The sequence below is a fragment of the Gallinula chloropus genome, assembly GCF_964237585.1.
Source record: "Gallinula chloropus genome assembly, chromosome: 3".
Taxonomy (NCBI): domain Eukaryota; kingdom Metazoa; phylum Chordata; class Aves; order Gruiformes; family Rallidae; genus Gallinula; species Gallinula chloropus.
In genome coordinates this window covers 99,749,434-99,767,699 of record NC_140087.1, presented here as the reverse complement: position 1 = coordinate 99,767,699, position 18,266 = coordinate 99,749,434, and the positions used below count along the sequence as shown (strand labels likewise).

Sequence of the window (18,266 nt, the reverse complement as noted above, 5' to 3'; positions counted from 1 at the left end):
ATATTATCTTTCAACTGAAGGACACTTCTTTGTGTTATCAGTTTGTGTAGCCTGTAGCCTGTTGTAGCTGAAGAACCCATCATCAATATTGATTTCACTATATCTATGGTCAACGATCATGTAAACCATTCACTGCAGTGTATGCTACAGAGATTATTATTTCTGCTCCACATGGTTGCAAAAATAATACTTTTCAGTAGCTGAGCTTGTAAATTGCAGGCAATGCACAACTTCACTTTCTCAGTGCATCATGCTTGCATAACAGGTTTGAGAAGGATTTTGACATGCCAAAGTTGAGACACTATACATAGGATTTGCTGCGATTCCAGACTAACAAACATTTCCAAATGTGAAACAGTTTTGCTCTCTAAAATGTATCTCACATAATATATATAAATATACAGACTAAAACCTGTGCAGTTTAGCATCAATCACACATGTAAACATCTTGTATTGTTCAAGGGTGTAAAGAAAACAAATAATCCAAATGCTAATGCAGCCTATTTCATTATGTCTCAAGTACAAAAGTTCCTAAATTTAGAGATAACCATCAAAGTAACCTACAAGCTTCATATCTGCTTAGTTGCACAGGAACCAAAGAACTGCTTCCCCTATGAAGCTGAGGATGCTTTGCCCAGTCCATGGATTAGATGATGATTTATAGAAATGTTATGACACAATTTCATGCTAATGAATCTGTTTCATGCTAATGAAACTCTTCTATTATGAGCATGCAAAGCAACATTTGTAATATCACAGACAGCAAGAGAAGAGACCGAACTGAGAAATTAATAGGCTATAGATTTTAAAAGGGAATCTTCAATTCTTGTGTCTTGTGTCCTGTTATTCATTTTAAAAAAAAGTTCTCTTAATGGATTTAATTTTCTTTGATCTCAAAATTTTGCTACTTAGTATCACAGAATCATAAAATCATAGTATCTTAGGGGTTGGAAGGGACCTCGAGAGATCATCAGGTCCAACCCCCAAAGTAAGGCAGATATGTGATTATGGATGTGTTAATTTCTTTGAAATATATTTTTGTGCTAACCCCTTTTCTTGATAATTTGTTTGTGTATCAAGCTGTAACAACTGTATACCAATGTTAGCAATGAAGATTCTGTCATGGAAATGCTTATATTACTAAGTATATTTTGGTTTAGTAGAGGACAGGTATGGTTGGACTCGATGATCTCAAAGTTCTTTTCCAACCTAGTGATTCTGTGAGTCTGTGATACTGTAAATCTAGTAGATCAGGACATTTGGTTAGTGATTAAAAGATAGTTCAGCGAAAAAAAAAAGAGCAATAAAGGAACAATTCACAAGACAACAGTTGAAGATAGGTGACATAGTTACACTAAAAACATCTGTAGACAAACTATTGATTAAATGGATTTACAAAACTTGAAAGACGGTATTATTGCTTAAACAGGTTTGTCAGATTAAGCCCAGTGTCGTTAGGAACTATCAAACACAGAACCACTGATGCTTAAGCCTCTGTTAGAAGATCTGTTATCAACAGATGTGTCAACATCCAACACTATAATTTCCTAGTAACTGTTCTAATGAACTGGTTGGTATAATTTTTTTAGTTTTGTTGTCATAATTGATGACTTGTGTTAAGAAAAATATTCATTGCTTAACTTCACATTTTCTTCAAGAACAAATTTTAAAAATATTGGAAAAGCAGGCAAAAAAAACCCCAAACAAAACTGGACTAAATCAACTATATAAATGTTTTAATTTTTTTATCTTCTAATGAATAGCTGATGTTTTTGTAATAATATGGAAATATGACAAAGAAATTGAGAAAAACCTCTTTGTTTCTTTTTTAAATTTTTGCCAGTTACTCTTTTTTTGGAAAAAAACCCTACACTTACTTGTTTATATGAAAGCAGAGATAGCTGTATCGTTAATTGTTAATACACCATATTGTAATTTAAAGCATATACCTATGGAATATTATGACTAAGAGAATAAACAATGTCATAAAACCAGAGGTAGGCATAGAAAACTATCACAGATGGGTCTGACTCTAGAAAAGCTAGACACTTCCAATTTTTTTTTTTCCATTATCAGAAGAATGCGATTAATACTTTGATGTGTTACAGTCTTCAGGAGCAAAATCTAGGAAACTGGCTGAGGAACTATGAATGCAAGATTTAACTTAGGAAAAGGACAGAGTTCTCTTAAGTTACAATAGCTGAGAACTTAGTTCAAGAAATAAAATAATGCTAACTGAGTCTGCAAGAAGGATAACATGACTAGCAACTGCCAGTGCTGTTCTTACCATCTCTCACTTCTATTGGTTTTGTTAAAAATAAACTAAATAATCATACGGTTAGATATAAACATGCTCCCAATAAAATAAGCTGGTGGTGAATAAAAGCAATGGACCATTCACAAATATGGGATATGAGAGCTGTCAGAAGTTTAGAGCAGTTGAAGATTAAACATTCAGAGCAGAATTAATCTGCTTCAGCACAGGTGGCTAGTTTCATTTCAGTTTCATTCCTTACAATGTACACAGATCTACAGCTGATAAAAAGGTTAAGGCAACTTTTAGAAGGGATAGGCTAGGTAGGAAGGGTGGTGGAGTTGCCCTCTATGTTAAAAAGTGGATAGATTGTGAGGAGCTCTCTCTGAGAAGTGGTCAGGAGCAGGGGGAGAGTCTGCGGGTCAGAATTAGGGATGGGGCTAATAAAGAGCAGCTGGTGATAGGGGTCTACTACAGGCCACCTGATCAAAGAGAGACTACTGATGAGGCTTTCCTCCTTCAGCTGCAGGAGGCATCACGGTCACAGGCACTCATCCTGATGGGGGACTTTAACCACCCAGACATCTGCTGGGAATACCACATGGTGAGCTGTAAGAGATCCAGGAGACTCCTGGAGTCTATAGATGACAACTCTCTGTTTCAGGTTTTGGACAGACTGACCAGAGGTGATGCATTGCTGGACCTGGTGCTCACCAAAATGGAGGAGATCATTAAAGGTGTTAAGGTTGGAGACAACCTGGGCTGTAGTGACCATGCCCTAGTTGATTTTGAGACCTCAAGGAATGTGGGCCTGGCAAAGAGTGGCATCAGGATGCTGAACTTTAGGAGAGTAAACTTTAGGCTGTTTAAGGACTTGTTGGCCAATATCTACTGGGAGGTGGTCCTCAGAGACATAAAGGTGAATTCATTCACAAGTTGAATGGTATCCTGGGCTCCATCAGAAGAGGGGTGGCCAGAAGGTACAGGGAGGTGATGGTCCCTCTCTACTCTGCTCTTGTGAGGCCCCATCTGGAGTACTGTGTCCAGATCTGGGGCCCGCAATACATGAAAGATGTAGAACTGTTGGAGAGGGTTCAGAGGAGGGCCACGAAAATGATTAGAGGGCTGGAGTACCTCCCCTATGAAGAGAGGCTGAGGGATCTGGGCTTGTTCAGACTGGAGAAGAGAAGGTTGCGGGGGGACCTCTTTGCAACCTTCCAGTACCTAAAGGGAACATACAAACGGGAGGGGATTCAACTTTTTAAAAGGGTAGACAATGGCAGGACAAGGGAGAATGGATTAAAACTAAAGGAAGGAAGGTTTAGATTAGATGTTAGGGGGAAGTTTTTTACAGGGAGAATGGTGAGGTGAAGGAACAGGCTGCCCAGAGAGGTAGTGGATTCCCCATCCCTGGAGGTGTTCAAGGCCAGGTTGGATGGGGCCCTGGGCAACCTTGTGTAGATCCAGGCTGGAGGTTGGTGTCCCTGCCTGTGGTAGGGGGGTTGGAGCTCTATGATCCTTGGGGTCCCTTCCAATCCATGCCATTCTATGATTCTATGATTCAGAGAGAAATTTGTCATTTTACCTTAGACCTGTAGGACAGAATTAAGCTAAATTAGAAAACAACTCTTTTTTTTTTTTGTTATGGTTAACTCAGGCAAGAAGCTTTTGCTGCCAGGAACTTTGTTTCTTTGTAATAAGGAAGCCAAATATCAAATTTGCCTATAACTTCCTTGTGTTCACTTTTTGTATGGTGACCAGAAAGAGTTGGCTGACATCCCTGGCTTGTAATACATAGTTTAAATGCACTTAACCCCTAGAGTAAATGTCAATTTTGTACAGTGAACTCCATTTTTTGTCCTTTTATGCATGATTAAATGGTAATTAAGTTTTAATGAAAAGCATTAAGCTGATTACAATTAACATAATCACTCTTGTCAGTTCGTGTCCTCATGCTCTGTACGCTGAGCTGAATGGGCAAGACTAGGCAATTTTAACAGCGTTCAAACATTTTGTAAGCTTCAGCCACTTACAATTTTCGTTTAAAAACACCTCTAATTATATTTACGATCAACAGCAAGTTATTTATAGGCAATATTTTCTGATCTACCTGATACCGTCCTTTCCTAACATCTCTTTTTTAGGCTGATACAATATGGGCGTTCTAGAGTGCGAAGTATAGAAAGTAATCAACAAATTGCCAGAGTAGTGAAACAAATTCTCCAGCTGAAGGTCAGCATTTTAATGCTTTGTCTTTAAGCTGCTCATTTCACCTATACTCTCACATATATATAGTTTGTATTATCCCATAATTGGATGTTCATTGATGTAGACACTGATCTCAGCTGCAGAATCCAGTACAGAAGTTGCATGTGTAAGAAGTCCAGATTATTGAAGGTTATCCAATCACTCCAATAAAATTCTGCACTTTAAGTTTACTTCTTGGATTGTAATTAATGTTTAGTCATTAATATATAGTCATTAATAAATGCAAGACTTAAAAATCCTTCATGTGACACAAAGACACAAAACTTGAGTAGTTACTTTCGTAGAATGTGTAATAAATCACTTAGATCTGCAATTACCACAAAAGAGTTCAAGCAACTCAAGACACTTTTATTCACTGAGTTACAAACCAATAAAGTAGTGAAATTTAAATATTCTATGCAGCTCTGTTATAAACTGTCCTACAATTTGAATACACTATGAATACTAAAACAGGCAAAGATCATCACTCTAGTCATAAATTGATTAGTTTAAATCCTTTACATATGAAGGCCACAGCAGTCTGCCCATTGCCTCAAGGAGACTAAACAACCTAAGCTCTGATATTTAGATGAAATAATTTAACATTTATTTTAATTTACTTTATTCTTTAAATCATATTTTTTTTACTCCTTATGATTAAAAAACTAATAAAACATTCTACTTGTCAAGCAGGGTGAATGAAAGTTTAATATCATTTCCCCTTTACTTAGCTGAGGCATTCAGTTCTTCACCACTAATTCCAATAAATTCCAGTAAGACATACACTGCAATTGTCAGCATGATCAGTCAGCGCATCCATCAGATATTATACTAAGATGACAAAATAATTTCTTCACCCCTAAGGCATTAAATTGTCCATTACTGTAAGTATTGCTGAAGGTCAAAAAATGTGCTGACAAATTTAACTTCTTAAATATTTTCCTTCTGTCAAAATTTGTGCATAAACTTACAAACATATTCATACAATAGAAAAAGTGTTTGCTAACCTTAACAGAGTAAAAAAACACCCTTTATTTCCATAAATGTAAAATTTAACTTTTTTCCAACAACTTGAAAAGCAGCACATTATATAGAAGACTGGTGAGAAATTTTAGAAACATTTGTTCTGCTCTTTGTCATTAATAATTTTGAGTATTGTAACTAGATGTTTTAGGACTGATGAAAGAACCTATAGTTTGGGGGGTACAACATTCAGAAAAAAAATCAAGCCAAATAAAGTAAACTGGTAAAAGTAAAATGCATTATTTAGGGACCAGGAAACCCCCAATGTGTATTTCCCCATGCAAATACTAATGACTGACAGCTTATTAGTGCCCTTTACCTCTTACAGAGCCTACAGAACAGGTTTTAATTAATACTCCTACACTCACGTATTTTACTAATTCATAATTTTTTGATGTTCCTGAGCAAATATACAGTTACATACATTCTTACTAGATATATAAAGATGCCCAAGCCTGTAGTATTGTATGGAATTTTTTGTGACCTGACTGCAGAATGCAGCACTTGGCCTTGGCCCATCAATCCAGCCTGTCCGGATCTCTCTGTAGAGCCTTTCTACCCTCATACTCAACACTCGCACACAAATTGGTGTCACCTGTAAACTTACTGAGGGTCACTCTGTCTCCTCATCCAGGTCACTGAGAGCTTAATTTTGGTTACCTTGATAGTAAATATTTAAATATATTTAATGGTAAATATTTGAATAACTCAATACAGTAAGATATATTTTGATCTTCAGTTTAATTACATACACAAAGAGCGGTTAAAGTTATAAAAGTGATGTATCATGAAACCAATGTTGTGAGGGAAAAAAACACAACCAAATCACATGAATTATAAACACAAAATAACACATAGGTAGCACTGGTGGAAATATTTAAAACTGTCAGTGCAGAAAAAAGCATGTTTGTTTATTTTGACTTGTTAAATAATGCTAATCACAGAACGCTAGGCATGTGGTTGCTGTACAAAATGAGGACTAATAAAACTTGAACATTCAAATCAAATCCACATATTCACCGTAATCACAGCTATTTGCATGAATATACAAAATAATTGAAATAATATCAACTCTTTTTTTAAAGACCAAGGATGTTGTAAGAGGGGAAACTGTTCATATATATATAAGGTTAATGTATATAAATAGTGTATATAATTATTCCATTTGAGATGAAAGAATATTTACATACTTGAAAATTGAATGGAGAAGCCTGATTTGCTGATGAAGAAGTCACTGTCAAATTGTAATGACAATGAGTTGAAAGTGCTGTGAATGTCCTCTGGAAGGGCTGAGCCACTCCATTCTTTCAGAAGTATGCTGCTCTCCATAGGCCCATCCCAAACCTTCAAGATGTCATGAGCAACCTCAGTGTCAAAAACAATAAAATGAAGACTGCAAAGAGAAAGTAAAAGCACTATAAATTACAAATTAAACAGAATTATAGAAAACTCCAAGAAATCATTCCCAAACAGAACTTAGTTTTGAAAAGTTGTTAAGGACTGAAGATGGGATGGTGGTCAATGAGGGTTACCCAGTTTTCCTGTTGGATGAGCTGATCTTGTAAGAAAGATGCCATTCTGTTCCATAAACACCTGAACTAGAGAAAACACCATTATGGGGCATATAGGATTTCTTCTATAAATTAATTTATTGTTATGATAGATATCCTAAGGGACAGGAAATGGAAGATTTCCTCTGTTTATTCAACTGAGGACACTAAGAACACTGACTGGCTTGAATTATATGCAGTAGCTACTGGACAGTAGCATATATAGAACAGGGAACTGTGTTAGCATGACATTTTCAGTCCTATAAAAAAGCCAGAAAATCTATTAACCTATCTTTATCTTATGCCAATATTAGTAAAATATAAACTTCTGTTATAGTAGAATAATCTATTTTTGTCTCCAGGTGAAGTATTATATTTACAAAGGTGTTCAAGAGTGCTATGTTATTAGTCACAATATTGCATTAGGCTCAAGTTCTGACTATTTACATTGAAGAAATCAAATAGGTAAATATCAAAACTTATTTTTGTTCCAAGTAGGTATGTGCTGATATTTCTTCATTACATTTTTCATTAATTGAAAATAATTATTTTTAAAAATGTCATTTAAATGTAAATGATGGATTGAAATCATCTAAGATGAAATGAATTCATAATTTGGTTTAGTGAAATGGGAATATGAAATATGAAAACAGAAAATAGGTGAATAACTTGTCATTTACTTGTATTTTTGCCCTTTTAATTTTAAGACAATAATTTTCATTTAAGTGATCACTTAAAACTATTGTTCCCATAAACTGAATAATGAAACAGCCTACTTTTGCTAACTTTTTGCCCAAAAATAAATACCTAGCATTATGAAGTAACACATCTACTGCAAATGACACTTTTTTCTGTTACTGAAATATAAACCTAATCTCTTTTGCATATAATTAAACATATTAGTATTAAAAATATTTTAAAAGTACAGAAATTAAGCTTAACTATTATGATTAGAAGTTAAATGTTTTTGTTATACTCTTGTTTTCACAGCAAGTTCCCGCTTGGAGTGGACAAACTATTTTGAATGTTGAACAGAATTTGCCAGTTCAAAGTTTTTAATTTTGTGTTATTACAGAAAAATGGAGCTGAAATAATCTTTAAATATTGGTATTCCTTCCATTTGAGTGATTTAGATATACTTCAGCAGCAAAGTATGATAGTCTTTCTTGGTAGTATGTCAAATTGATGAGGAAAGAGTCTTTTAAAATTTCCTGTATGACTAACTTCCTTCTGCTGAATTCTTGAATCCTCCATCATTTTTCTATAAATCATTGTAGATAATAAAGCTCTAGATTCCTTCACTCAGTTTTTGGCATGTATCTTTATTTCGTGCATTAATCACCAGTTGTGTTTTTCTCATTTTCTGTATTCTTCTAATTTATTCCTTTTTTTGCTATGCTGTCTACTCTATTTGGAGAAATTTTCCAGTCCTTGTCTGTAAAGTATTTTCTCAGTCTGATATACACTTCTTATTAAAATCTCATAAATTTTCTCAAATTTGATTATTCTCAATGTCTTCAGAAACATTGCTGATCTTATTATTCAACTGATTATGGGGAAAAGTTCTGTTACACAATCCAAAATGTTATTTATGATAATATTATGACTGAATTGACCAGCAATGGAAAATGAAAACCTTCAGAGCAGTATATACAGTTTTATATCACTAATCTTCCATGCTGCTGCTGTCATTTCTAAAATCCTTATCAGATCAAAGCATTTATGACAAAAAAAGATTTCCTAGTATGATACCCAACAAGGTGCAAGATGCCTGCTATCTGAGCACTCCTGGCAGTGAGTTAGGAACCACTGGTGGATGTGACCTATTTAAGAAATAGACTTGAACAATTATATTTGGTTTAAAACAAATTACATTGAATGCAACACTAAGATACAAAAGAATGGCATTACAATGACTCGAGGGAAGAATTTTGAAACCACAGGTTGGCAGCTTGGCACTTCAGCTTGTTTACATCTCAAAAAAAGGCATAGCAGTGCACTGCTCTGCGACTCTGAAGATTTATAGGCCGTATTATCAAACAGAGTTCACAGTTCTCAATTACATGCCTAGGTGTCCCCTACACAAATTAGGTACACAGGTTCCCTAGAGGAATGGCGCTCATAAATGCCAGAATGACAAGCATCAACTTTATTAATGTTAGAAGGAGTTAATAAACAAAAAATTGTGCAGAGGAGTGTGAGAATATAAGGCACAGAGTATAATTTATATAATTCTGAAGTCAACAGTAAATATTGAAATTAAGCATGTACCTTATTGTCTTTCCTGGATCTGCTTCAATAATCCAAGTGCAGTGAAGATTATTGTCATATGGTGCTGGGTAACCAGGGGACAAAATGCGCCCTGATGTAGCAGCATGAATTCGGCCACCACACTCAGCTACAAAACAGGCAAGGATTACATTTATTTTTAACAAGACTGTAGTATTTTGCACTTTCATTTTCAACCCAATACACATCTCTTTATTCTAAAAAGGTAACAGAATGTTTGAAGTAGTACACACACATACAAACAAGGACATGTGCAAGAGTTTAAAATGCACATATAATGATCTCATTCCTACCTTTTCATAAAGCAATGAACCATACTTCCATGGTTATGTTATTTTACAAACAAGAGTAGTTCAAGATGAACTGAGAGTACAAAAGCACAACTTTAGTATCAGCAAGGGAGAAAAAATGCTTCAGAAACATCCCATTTAACATGTTTGGCTCCTCTAGCTGCTCAAATTCAGACTTTACAGTGCTGAGTTTTCTAATTACAATTGTGCAGGTTTTCTTCTTCTAATGTTTTTACATTTCTTTTCTGTAACTCCAGGTTCAATTATATCAGAAAGCAGTTAGGTATAGACTAGCAATTTCCTTTAGTATTTAGAAATTTAAATACCATATGCAAGTAAGAGAGTAAATCAGAAAGCTATGACTGAAAGTATGCAGTGTTGTTTGTTATACGTTTTTAGTATCAATGCTATCTTAGCTTTGTGGAGAGACCAATTTCAGTGCTAAGTAAACATCCAGTATTAAATTGTTCTTATGTTGCTTGTTTAGAGCACCATGCTGTTGTCTGTCCAGTATAAATCACTCAGATGAAACTGTGCAACAGTCAGGTACCACTGAACCAAAAAGGATCAGTAACTCTTCCATTAAGTAATGTACCTGTACTCCTGAATTATTTACAGTGTTGCCTTACAAGTAGTGCTATTAAAAAAATGCTACAACAGAGAACTCCTCAAGCACAGCTGTACAGCAAGCATCGTGTAAGACACAGATCTTGAAAGAACCATGGAAGTTGAACGAAATCATCTATGAGCAACAGTCCTATCAAATAAGAAGTCATATATTCCACCAAGTCACTGCTGAGAATTAAAGTGTTACCAGTAAAGATTACAAATTTTCATGTGCATAGAGCAGTAGAAAAAAACTGTAACAATTTAATGAAGGTAACAGACTGTGAAAGGCTGCTGAGAAATATTCAGCTTTAGAAAATTTTCAGAGAGAATGGTGAATGTTTGACTTCTTGGGGAGATAATTAATATTTCAGAAGTTTTAAATTGAGAAACAGGAAGAGACAGTTGATAAAAACCTGAAGCATTTTCCAAATTTGATTTTAAAGATAGGAACAAGGACAGCAAATAAAAAGATACGTAAAGAGATAAAGGTACATAGAAAGATAGCTTTGTGATTGAACAGACAGAAACTAAGAATAAAATCTGTCTTGGGTTACTATTGATACTGAGAAATAATTCCACTTACAGATGACGTGAGATCATCACAAAATAAGATTTTGGTAGAAGTTATTCCAAACACAATACAGAAACAAAATCTAGCAATGAAAAGTACAAAATCAAAGTGTAGTTAAAAAAAAAGCCAAACTAAAAAACCCAAACAAAAACAAAACCAAGCAATCATTAAGTGGAATACAGAAGCTTGAATGTATATTGTTATCAAGAAAACTTATAATACAGGTAAAGATATGGAAGTGGAGAGACAATTACACAGTACTGATGCAGTAAACTAAATAAAGTTAGCAAGAAAAAGCATACATATTGGTCACAAACTTCTTGAAGTAACCCTTATGAAACATTTTCTTCAGAAACAAAGATGGGAATGTCCTTTAGATGCACTTGGTTCATCTTCCTATCTTCCTCAGGTCCAGTTGGAATGTATATGATTTTATTTATTCATTTGTGTATTTATGCATTTATTTATTTAGCATGGTTAAGTTTATAACACCCCACTTATAGAGGACCAATCTTCATATTAAGAAAAGGAAATAGGTAAGTGGATGGATTAATTCACCATGGAACTTAGAAGTATTTTAGAATTGATTCAAATACTTTGTGGTGAACACAGGTGCAAGAAAATATCACAGGCAATAACCTTAGGCTAATCACTTCACTTAAATAGGGAGATAGGCAAAGGTAGGATTAATTATGGCTCCTCTCTACAAAAGGGCAAACTTAGAGGAAAAGGAAGATAGCCAATTAAACTGAAGAGCTTGAGAACCTGAATGTATAAAAAAACTGTAGGAGTCTTTAAATCAAAACTGGAAAGAGTTCTTTTGACCTGTCATATATATGGAAGATAAAACTTACATATATAATTCTAGAATCAAGTAGAAAAAAAACACCTCTAAGACAGCAGAAATGCTGTTCACTGATGGTAGTGAAGGGTGTCCCTGCCCATGTCAGGGGGTTGGATCTAGGTGATCTTTGTGGTCCCTTCCAACCCAAACCATTCGATGATTCTATGATTCTACCCTTTTCTGCCTCTTACCCTCTGGGTAAGCTGAACTTTTGAAAGCAAGGGAGCTTGCTCCTTTGTAGACTGTGGATCTTTGAATGTGTTCATCAAGAAGCAGCTTCTGGAATGGAGAATGTAGAACCCAATATGGAAGACAGGCAACAAGTAAGAGTTCTGGTAGTCAGGTGAGTGCTGAAAGCAGTTGGTGACCCACCTGCAGCAGGCAGTAGAGGAAAAAACTAAGACTCAGAAGATAAAGAAAGGAAGATTTTCCCAACGATTCATGGGAACTCCATGTGAAACTTCAACTCAGGAAGTCACTAGTGATTACTGGACTGGAAAGCAAAACTGGAGGAGAGAAACTGCCTAGCAAATGTACAGTGGATAAGAGCTACACTGGTGTTCAGTTATTTTATGCATCTCACCTAGTACTTCTCTATTTAACATTTACGTTGGTTGTAAGGAACAACAATTACTAGAGACCCAAAGATGTAAGAAAAGGTCTACCTCAAGACTCTGACAGATGGCAACAACAACTCAAGAGCACACAGATAAAGCAATGTAGCAATGTGGGGTGAAAATTAAAAAATAGCTTCATAGGAATAAGATGTAGATAATAATAATTTCTGATGAAAACAGATAAGGTAAAAGAAATCCTGCTTTATGATGGGGTTTGCTTAGCTTATGAATATAATACCACTGTTTGTTACAGCATATCAGACTTGATGATCCAGGATATCATCATCAGTAGTTTCTCATCAAAGGTTGCCCTACAGAAAGAAGCATTTCCCAGCAGTTTTCTAGCCATTACTAGCCAGCCATCTGTTTCAGAGAAGTCATACTTAAATATTCACAATAGAACATTACTTGAAATTTAACATATGTTTACACATCATACAACACCAGGCTCAAATATCACTGTCACAATCCGTATTACCTATGCAAGTAGGCAAAGGTTTGTCCCAAACTCTTCGATCTCCACTTAAGCATGTCATAATACTGCTACCATGCATTGTATAGCCAGGATTACAGCTGTATAAAATCGCAGTGTCTATAAAATGTCCTTCATCTCGGATCTTGTAGCCATAATTTGGTATGCCAGGATCTTCACACTTCACTAGGTCAAAACCTGAAAACAGAATTGGGAAGGGAAAAGAAGAAAAAAAAATACACAGAGATATAAAATACCTGCCACAGTATAACGGAAATGAATCTGTTCTCGATGCAAATTATGTTTTTACAATTCAATTAGATTGTATGTATCCACATACATTTTGTGTAAACAAGAAAGTGCAACACCAATAACTAGTTATTAATTTGATATTTAATGGTGGCATTAGTCTATTGAAGAAAGTGTATTATCTACACTATACCAAAAGAGATTAGTGAGCAATTTATTAATTTATACCACTTCCATTCTTTCTTTTTTATTCGGGGAAAGGAAGCATCATCAACCCTGTATCTGGAACTAAGTGGGAACTTCACCTCCTCATCTAATCTCCATAATGAAGCCAGCAGATCATTGTGGAAACTCAGGATGTAAATGCAAATGTTATTTCATCCATCCTAGTGTCAAGATAGCATGGCTTCAGTTTCTTCTCTGCTGAAAATGAAGAAATATTCCTACATTCATTTTCAATTAGCATTCGCCTTTTTGGCCTATTCATGTGCTCAATAGGATAAACAGCTGTGCCTGTGCTCTTTGGAATGGAAGTTCTACTCTGTGCAGCCACAACTCTTTCCATATTTTACCCTTTCCTCTGTATTTTCTCCATTGTGAAAAATGTAAAGATGTAGTCTAAATCCCTCCTACTGCCTTGTGGTCCAGTTCTTGCAGCAATACAAAGAGTGGTTAATCTTTCTCAACTCCAGTAAGATTTGGGGATTTATTCATTAATTACTACCATGTCCACAGACAAAATAAGTTACTCTGACTCTACAGATGGTTTCCGTTTTGTTATACTTATTTTACTGAACAGCTTCATATGTGGTTCTGAATCAGGCTGCTGGTCTTCCCTTCAGTTTGCTGTTTTCAGCTTGTTCTCTACATGAGGCTTTTCACTAATTAGGAGAGAATCAGACACCTTTATGGTAAATACAATATCCATAGACAACCTGCCATTATTTCACAAATATACAAACTAGAGTTGGTATCATATTTTTCTCATTGCCTTTCTCCTGATGCTGAAAAGATCAAACTCAGTTGGAAAAATGTCAAGTAGTCTAATACCATGCTTTATCTCCTGTACAGATGCTAAAGCTGTCCAACAACTGAGTCCTCCGAAAATACAAAACACCATTTTTTCTTTGTTCATAAATTGGACACAAAAGTTGGTATTTACCGTCATAACTCAGGCTTCTGAACATCAGAGGGCTAAATTTGAACTAGTTAGCTTAGGGTACGTTCATAGTCAAACCAACTCATATTTAGATAGCTGTCTAAGTTAGTTCAATCAGCTTCTGGAAATACTTATGTACTCCCTTTACTGTAAACTGAGCCTAGGTTCTCTCTTTATATAGGAGGCTATAGTAGCCTAGATTTTTAAGTATCTAGAATTAGGGGAAAGGAATACCTCTCATAAAAGAATGCCATATCATCACATAGACACTGCATCTCTATCTGTGCTAATATCTTAAGAAACATCAAACCCCAAGACTGATGAGCATGCTGTGAACACAGCCATGCACTGTTAAGCTCAACTACCCTTCAAAAGACCATGGCTGTGTGCAAACCACTCCCTGGGAATTTAGCTCACACTGCCTACAACATTACACCTGAGATTGGGAGAGTGCTGGACAAGCCAAGCTAGTTGCATGCTAGAAGCATTTACCCTAATATTTCAGCAGTCTAGACAGTCATAACTCATGCTCTGACAATATCAGTTTACTAACAGAGGTGTAGCCAATGTGTCAGAAGGAGTATGTATAATCACGCACAGAACAAATGGATTATAGAGATGCATCATTATTCCCTTGCAAAAAGACTGTTTCCATGTGAATATTTGCACATGCCTGTGATTTCATTTTGTTGACAAAAATGAAAAAAGCAAACACACTGTTTTTAGATAAAAAAGGTAGCATTCATTTTCACTAGGTCTCAGCTTTAATTATATAAACAGCCACATCTAAACCAGTCATCTGTTTTTTAGAATTAAGTTCACATTTGGGGTATCACTAATCTCATCCAAAAGTAGATACCTAAATGTCCTGGTTTCGGTCAGGATGGAGTTAATTTCACAAAGTTAACTCACTGGAGTTAACGACACTTAAATAGACTGCATGAACTGTGCTATTCTGAAAAGGTCCATTTCTCTTCATACACTATAAAAATACTCAGGATTATTAGGTCATTCAGATGAGATGAACTTCACAAGAAGTAGCAGTATTTCATTATTTTAATCTCCTTATTAAATGTACAAGGAAAGATATGAATTTCAAAAAACATATCGGAATTTCTCAGCCTGTGCATGTGTCAGAGGACATAAAGCCCTGTACAGAAATATATTGCTTTTTTAAATTTTATTTTTGAGACTGAGTGGGAGCATTTATATCAATAGAGGAGTTAAGAATTTCTGTCAGTCTATTTTAAACTCAAATCTAATCAAATATTTATTTGGGATAAAGTGTTAGATAAACTGATCATAAAGAACGTAACCACTCACTATCTTGGGTATCAACATTAAATTTCCTATTTCACACACAATATAGAAAAAATAACATGCAAGTAAAAATATCTAACTGGAAGCAGAAATATAGAAGCTAAATGAAAATATTCTTGAGACAGTAAACCCTTCATTTACTGATTTGTTTTGATTATTTAGATATTTTATCAAAATGCGACCTTAGAAAATGAATATTGATTTTAACTTCTAATTATTGTTAATTTAGGAAGAGTCGAGCAGCAGCCTTAATTTTTAGGGTTGTTTTCACAATATTGTGCCTAGAAAAACACATTATGTATAAATATACAGTATGACAAAATAGAAAGTATTATTACTTTTTGTATCTGAAAAAACAGAATATTCCCGGTAAGGACATCCAACACATTTATTGCTGGGTTTTATGTTAATTTTTAAAGTGTCACTTTGAATACTACTCTAGAAAAAAATTCATGTACGTTCACTAAACATTTCCACAAGACTATCTCTGTTTTTCAGCAGACCTATTAAAAATTGGGGTTTTTCACTTGTGTAGGTGCGGCTAATCATGTGTAAATGTAGCAGGATCTTGTCCTGTCTATTCACAGACAAGCTGCCTTTCCAGCACAATTTATTCCCCTTCTCATTACACACAAAAAAGTAGAACTTTCTATCTCCTCTTTCCCTGATGACCTTGTCCATCTAGTGCCATTTGTCATAAAGGACCATATTGTTGTGAACTTTCATTGCCAAAACACTGCAACAGAACTTCAGTCTTAAAGTAGATTCTGTGAACTTTTACAGAGGGGAAATATGGTCATGAGATCCATATGATCACGCTACTTGGATTCATGTGGCATTGAAGCAAGCCAGCAGTCAGTATTCTTACTGCTGAGAAAGATTATTAGAATGGCAAAATGCTGCCAGTTATCTTATACCTGAGTATCATTAGACAATTATCAGAACGAGTGGCTAAAAACCAGTTAATTTAAAACTAAAACAGCCAGAATGCATCTTGATGATTGGCTATCACCTCCTGACACTATTTATCCAACATCATTTGTTCTGTCATATTTGATATAAATAATCAGGAATGTAGAAATACCAGTTGTCAGAGTAAAGTTATCAACCTGTCTGTAATGTATGTAGACTATTAATTACAACTTCTTTCAACTCAGTTTAATTATGATGAGTACTTTGGTTCTATCTGCATTAGTTAGTAGTTCAGTACAGTAGAAGAAAATCTGGGGAGTGAAACAGTGGAGCTGAGGACATGATGTCCACACTATTTGCATTAAAATATTTTTACTTTGCATTATTTTTTGTGTCCATTAATGGGTAGAGTATGTTAGTGCATCCCTGGAGCACACCTTTCAGTTCAACTTCAAGTTTGTACCCTCCAAAACCTGTTTTCAGTATGAATTCAGGTAAAAGAAGTGAAGGAGTGTTCATTCTGTGTCTCTAAGAGAAATTCTCAGGAATTCTATATAGTAACAGTGCACCTTTAACAGAGGCTGATAAAGTTTTAAGATACCTGCAAATGTAAGATTGAAAGAAAGAATACAGATTACTTGCCCCCCCCCCCCCCCACACACACATATATATATGCACCTATACATTTCCAATGCATATAAACCTACAGTAGCTATATGAAAACCAGACAATTTAAAATAAGTAATTTCTTACTCTTATTTCTGGAAGAAGTCCTAAGGCATTTTGAAATTAATCATTCTCCTGAAGCAAAATGCACAAAAAAGTAAGCACCTAAAAGGTATACATTGCCAACCTTTAGATATTTGATCCCTAGAAACTAACCTTGAGTTCAATACTAAACCATCTATGAAGGGGGGTGGGGTGAGTTATGAGCTCCTGGTCTAAAAAGTGGACAAAAGCAAGAAAAACACTCTGAATTATGAGCTGTGGTACTCATCCAAATTCCTACGCAAATGAATGTTGAGTCATGTTACGTAATGTCTGTCTTGGTAGAACACATAAGCAGACTGTTATTAGGAACCAGACTATAGATCCCCTATAAGCACCAAAGAAATTAGGCTGCAAGGTTTAATTCCTTCCTTTTTCAATTTCTAGTGTAGTAAACCTTGTTCATTTTTTGGCAAAGAGTATATACCAAAAAAGCCTTTACTCGTGGAGAAGGAAAAGAATAGTTTTAAAATCAAACCAAACCAAACCAAAAAAGAATGGATTTGACAGTAAAATAAATGTAACATCACAACTCAATACTGTGGCCCTGTGGTGCAAATTTGTTCAGCAATTTCTGACAGGTTAATTTTATTTATAATCTTTATGTTGGATTAATTATTGCTTGTTAAGGCCATTCTGACTTTCTGCCAAACCATATACAAAACTGGCATAAAATCCCAAAATGCTCGTTTTTCCTTCTGTATGTGCTAGTTAATTTTACAGGAATTCAGTCATATGTTTGTCTCAGATTCAGATCATATTTTTGCTACTACGTGTTCTGATGCTGCACAGATTCATTTTGAATGATAATGGAACCTTTGCCCAGATGTGATCACATAACATTTTAACTACCAAGTAAACACCATAGTCACCAAACTGTAACTTTTTTTTTTTTTAAATAAAAGTGAAAAGAATTAGAAGGATATTTTTTCTAGCAAATATTAAAAAAAAAGAAAACAAACCCCAAAAAACCCCCAAACAACCCAGACCAAAACAAAAACAAACCATGAATCTGTGTTGGAACTTCTGTGGACTCCAGCAATTTATAGCATGAACTCTAAATAGGAAGCATAGCAGACAAAATTATAAAGG

At 35.1% G+C, this 18,266-nt stretch overlaps 1 protein-coding gene across 1 annotated transcript in view; it reads right to left on the bottom strand.

Annotated features, from left to right (window-relative positions):
* CSMD1 (CUB and Sushi multiple domains 1) overlaps positions 1 to 18,266 on the bottom strand; it is a gene marked incomplete at both ends in the record, with an annotated part of 1,089,811 nt that overhangs the window by 186,085 nt on the left and 885,460 nt on the right. The window contains 3 exons of the mRNA XM_084261313.1: positions 6,715 to 6,917; positions 9,346 to 9,472; positions 12,773 to 12,964. Coding sequence (XP_084117439.1) covers positions 6,715 to 6,917; positions 9,346 to 9,472; positions 12,773 to 12,964 — 522 coding nt within the window. The remainder of the gene's footprint in view (positions 1 to 6,714; positions 6,918 to 9,345; positions 9,473 to 12,772; positions 12,965 to 18,266) is intronic.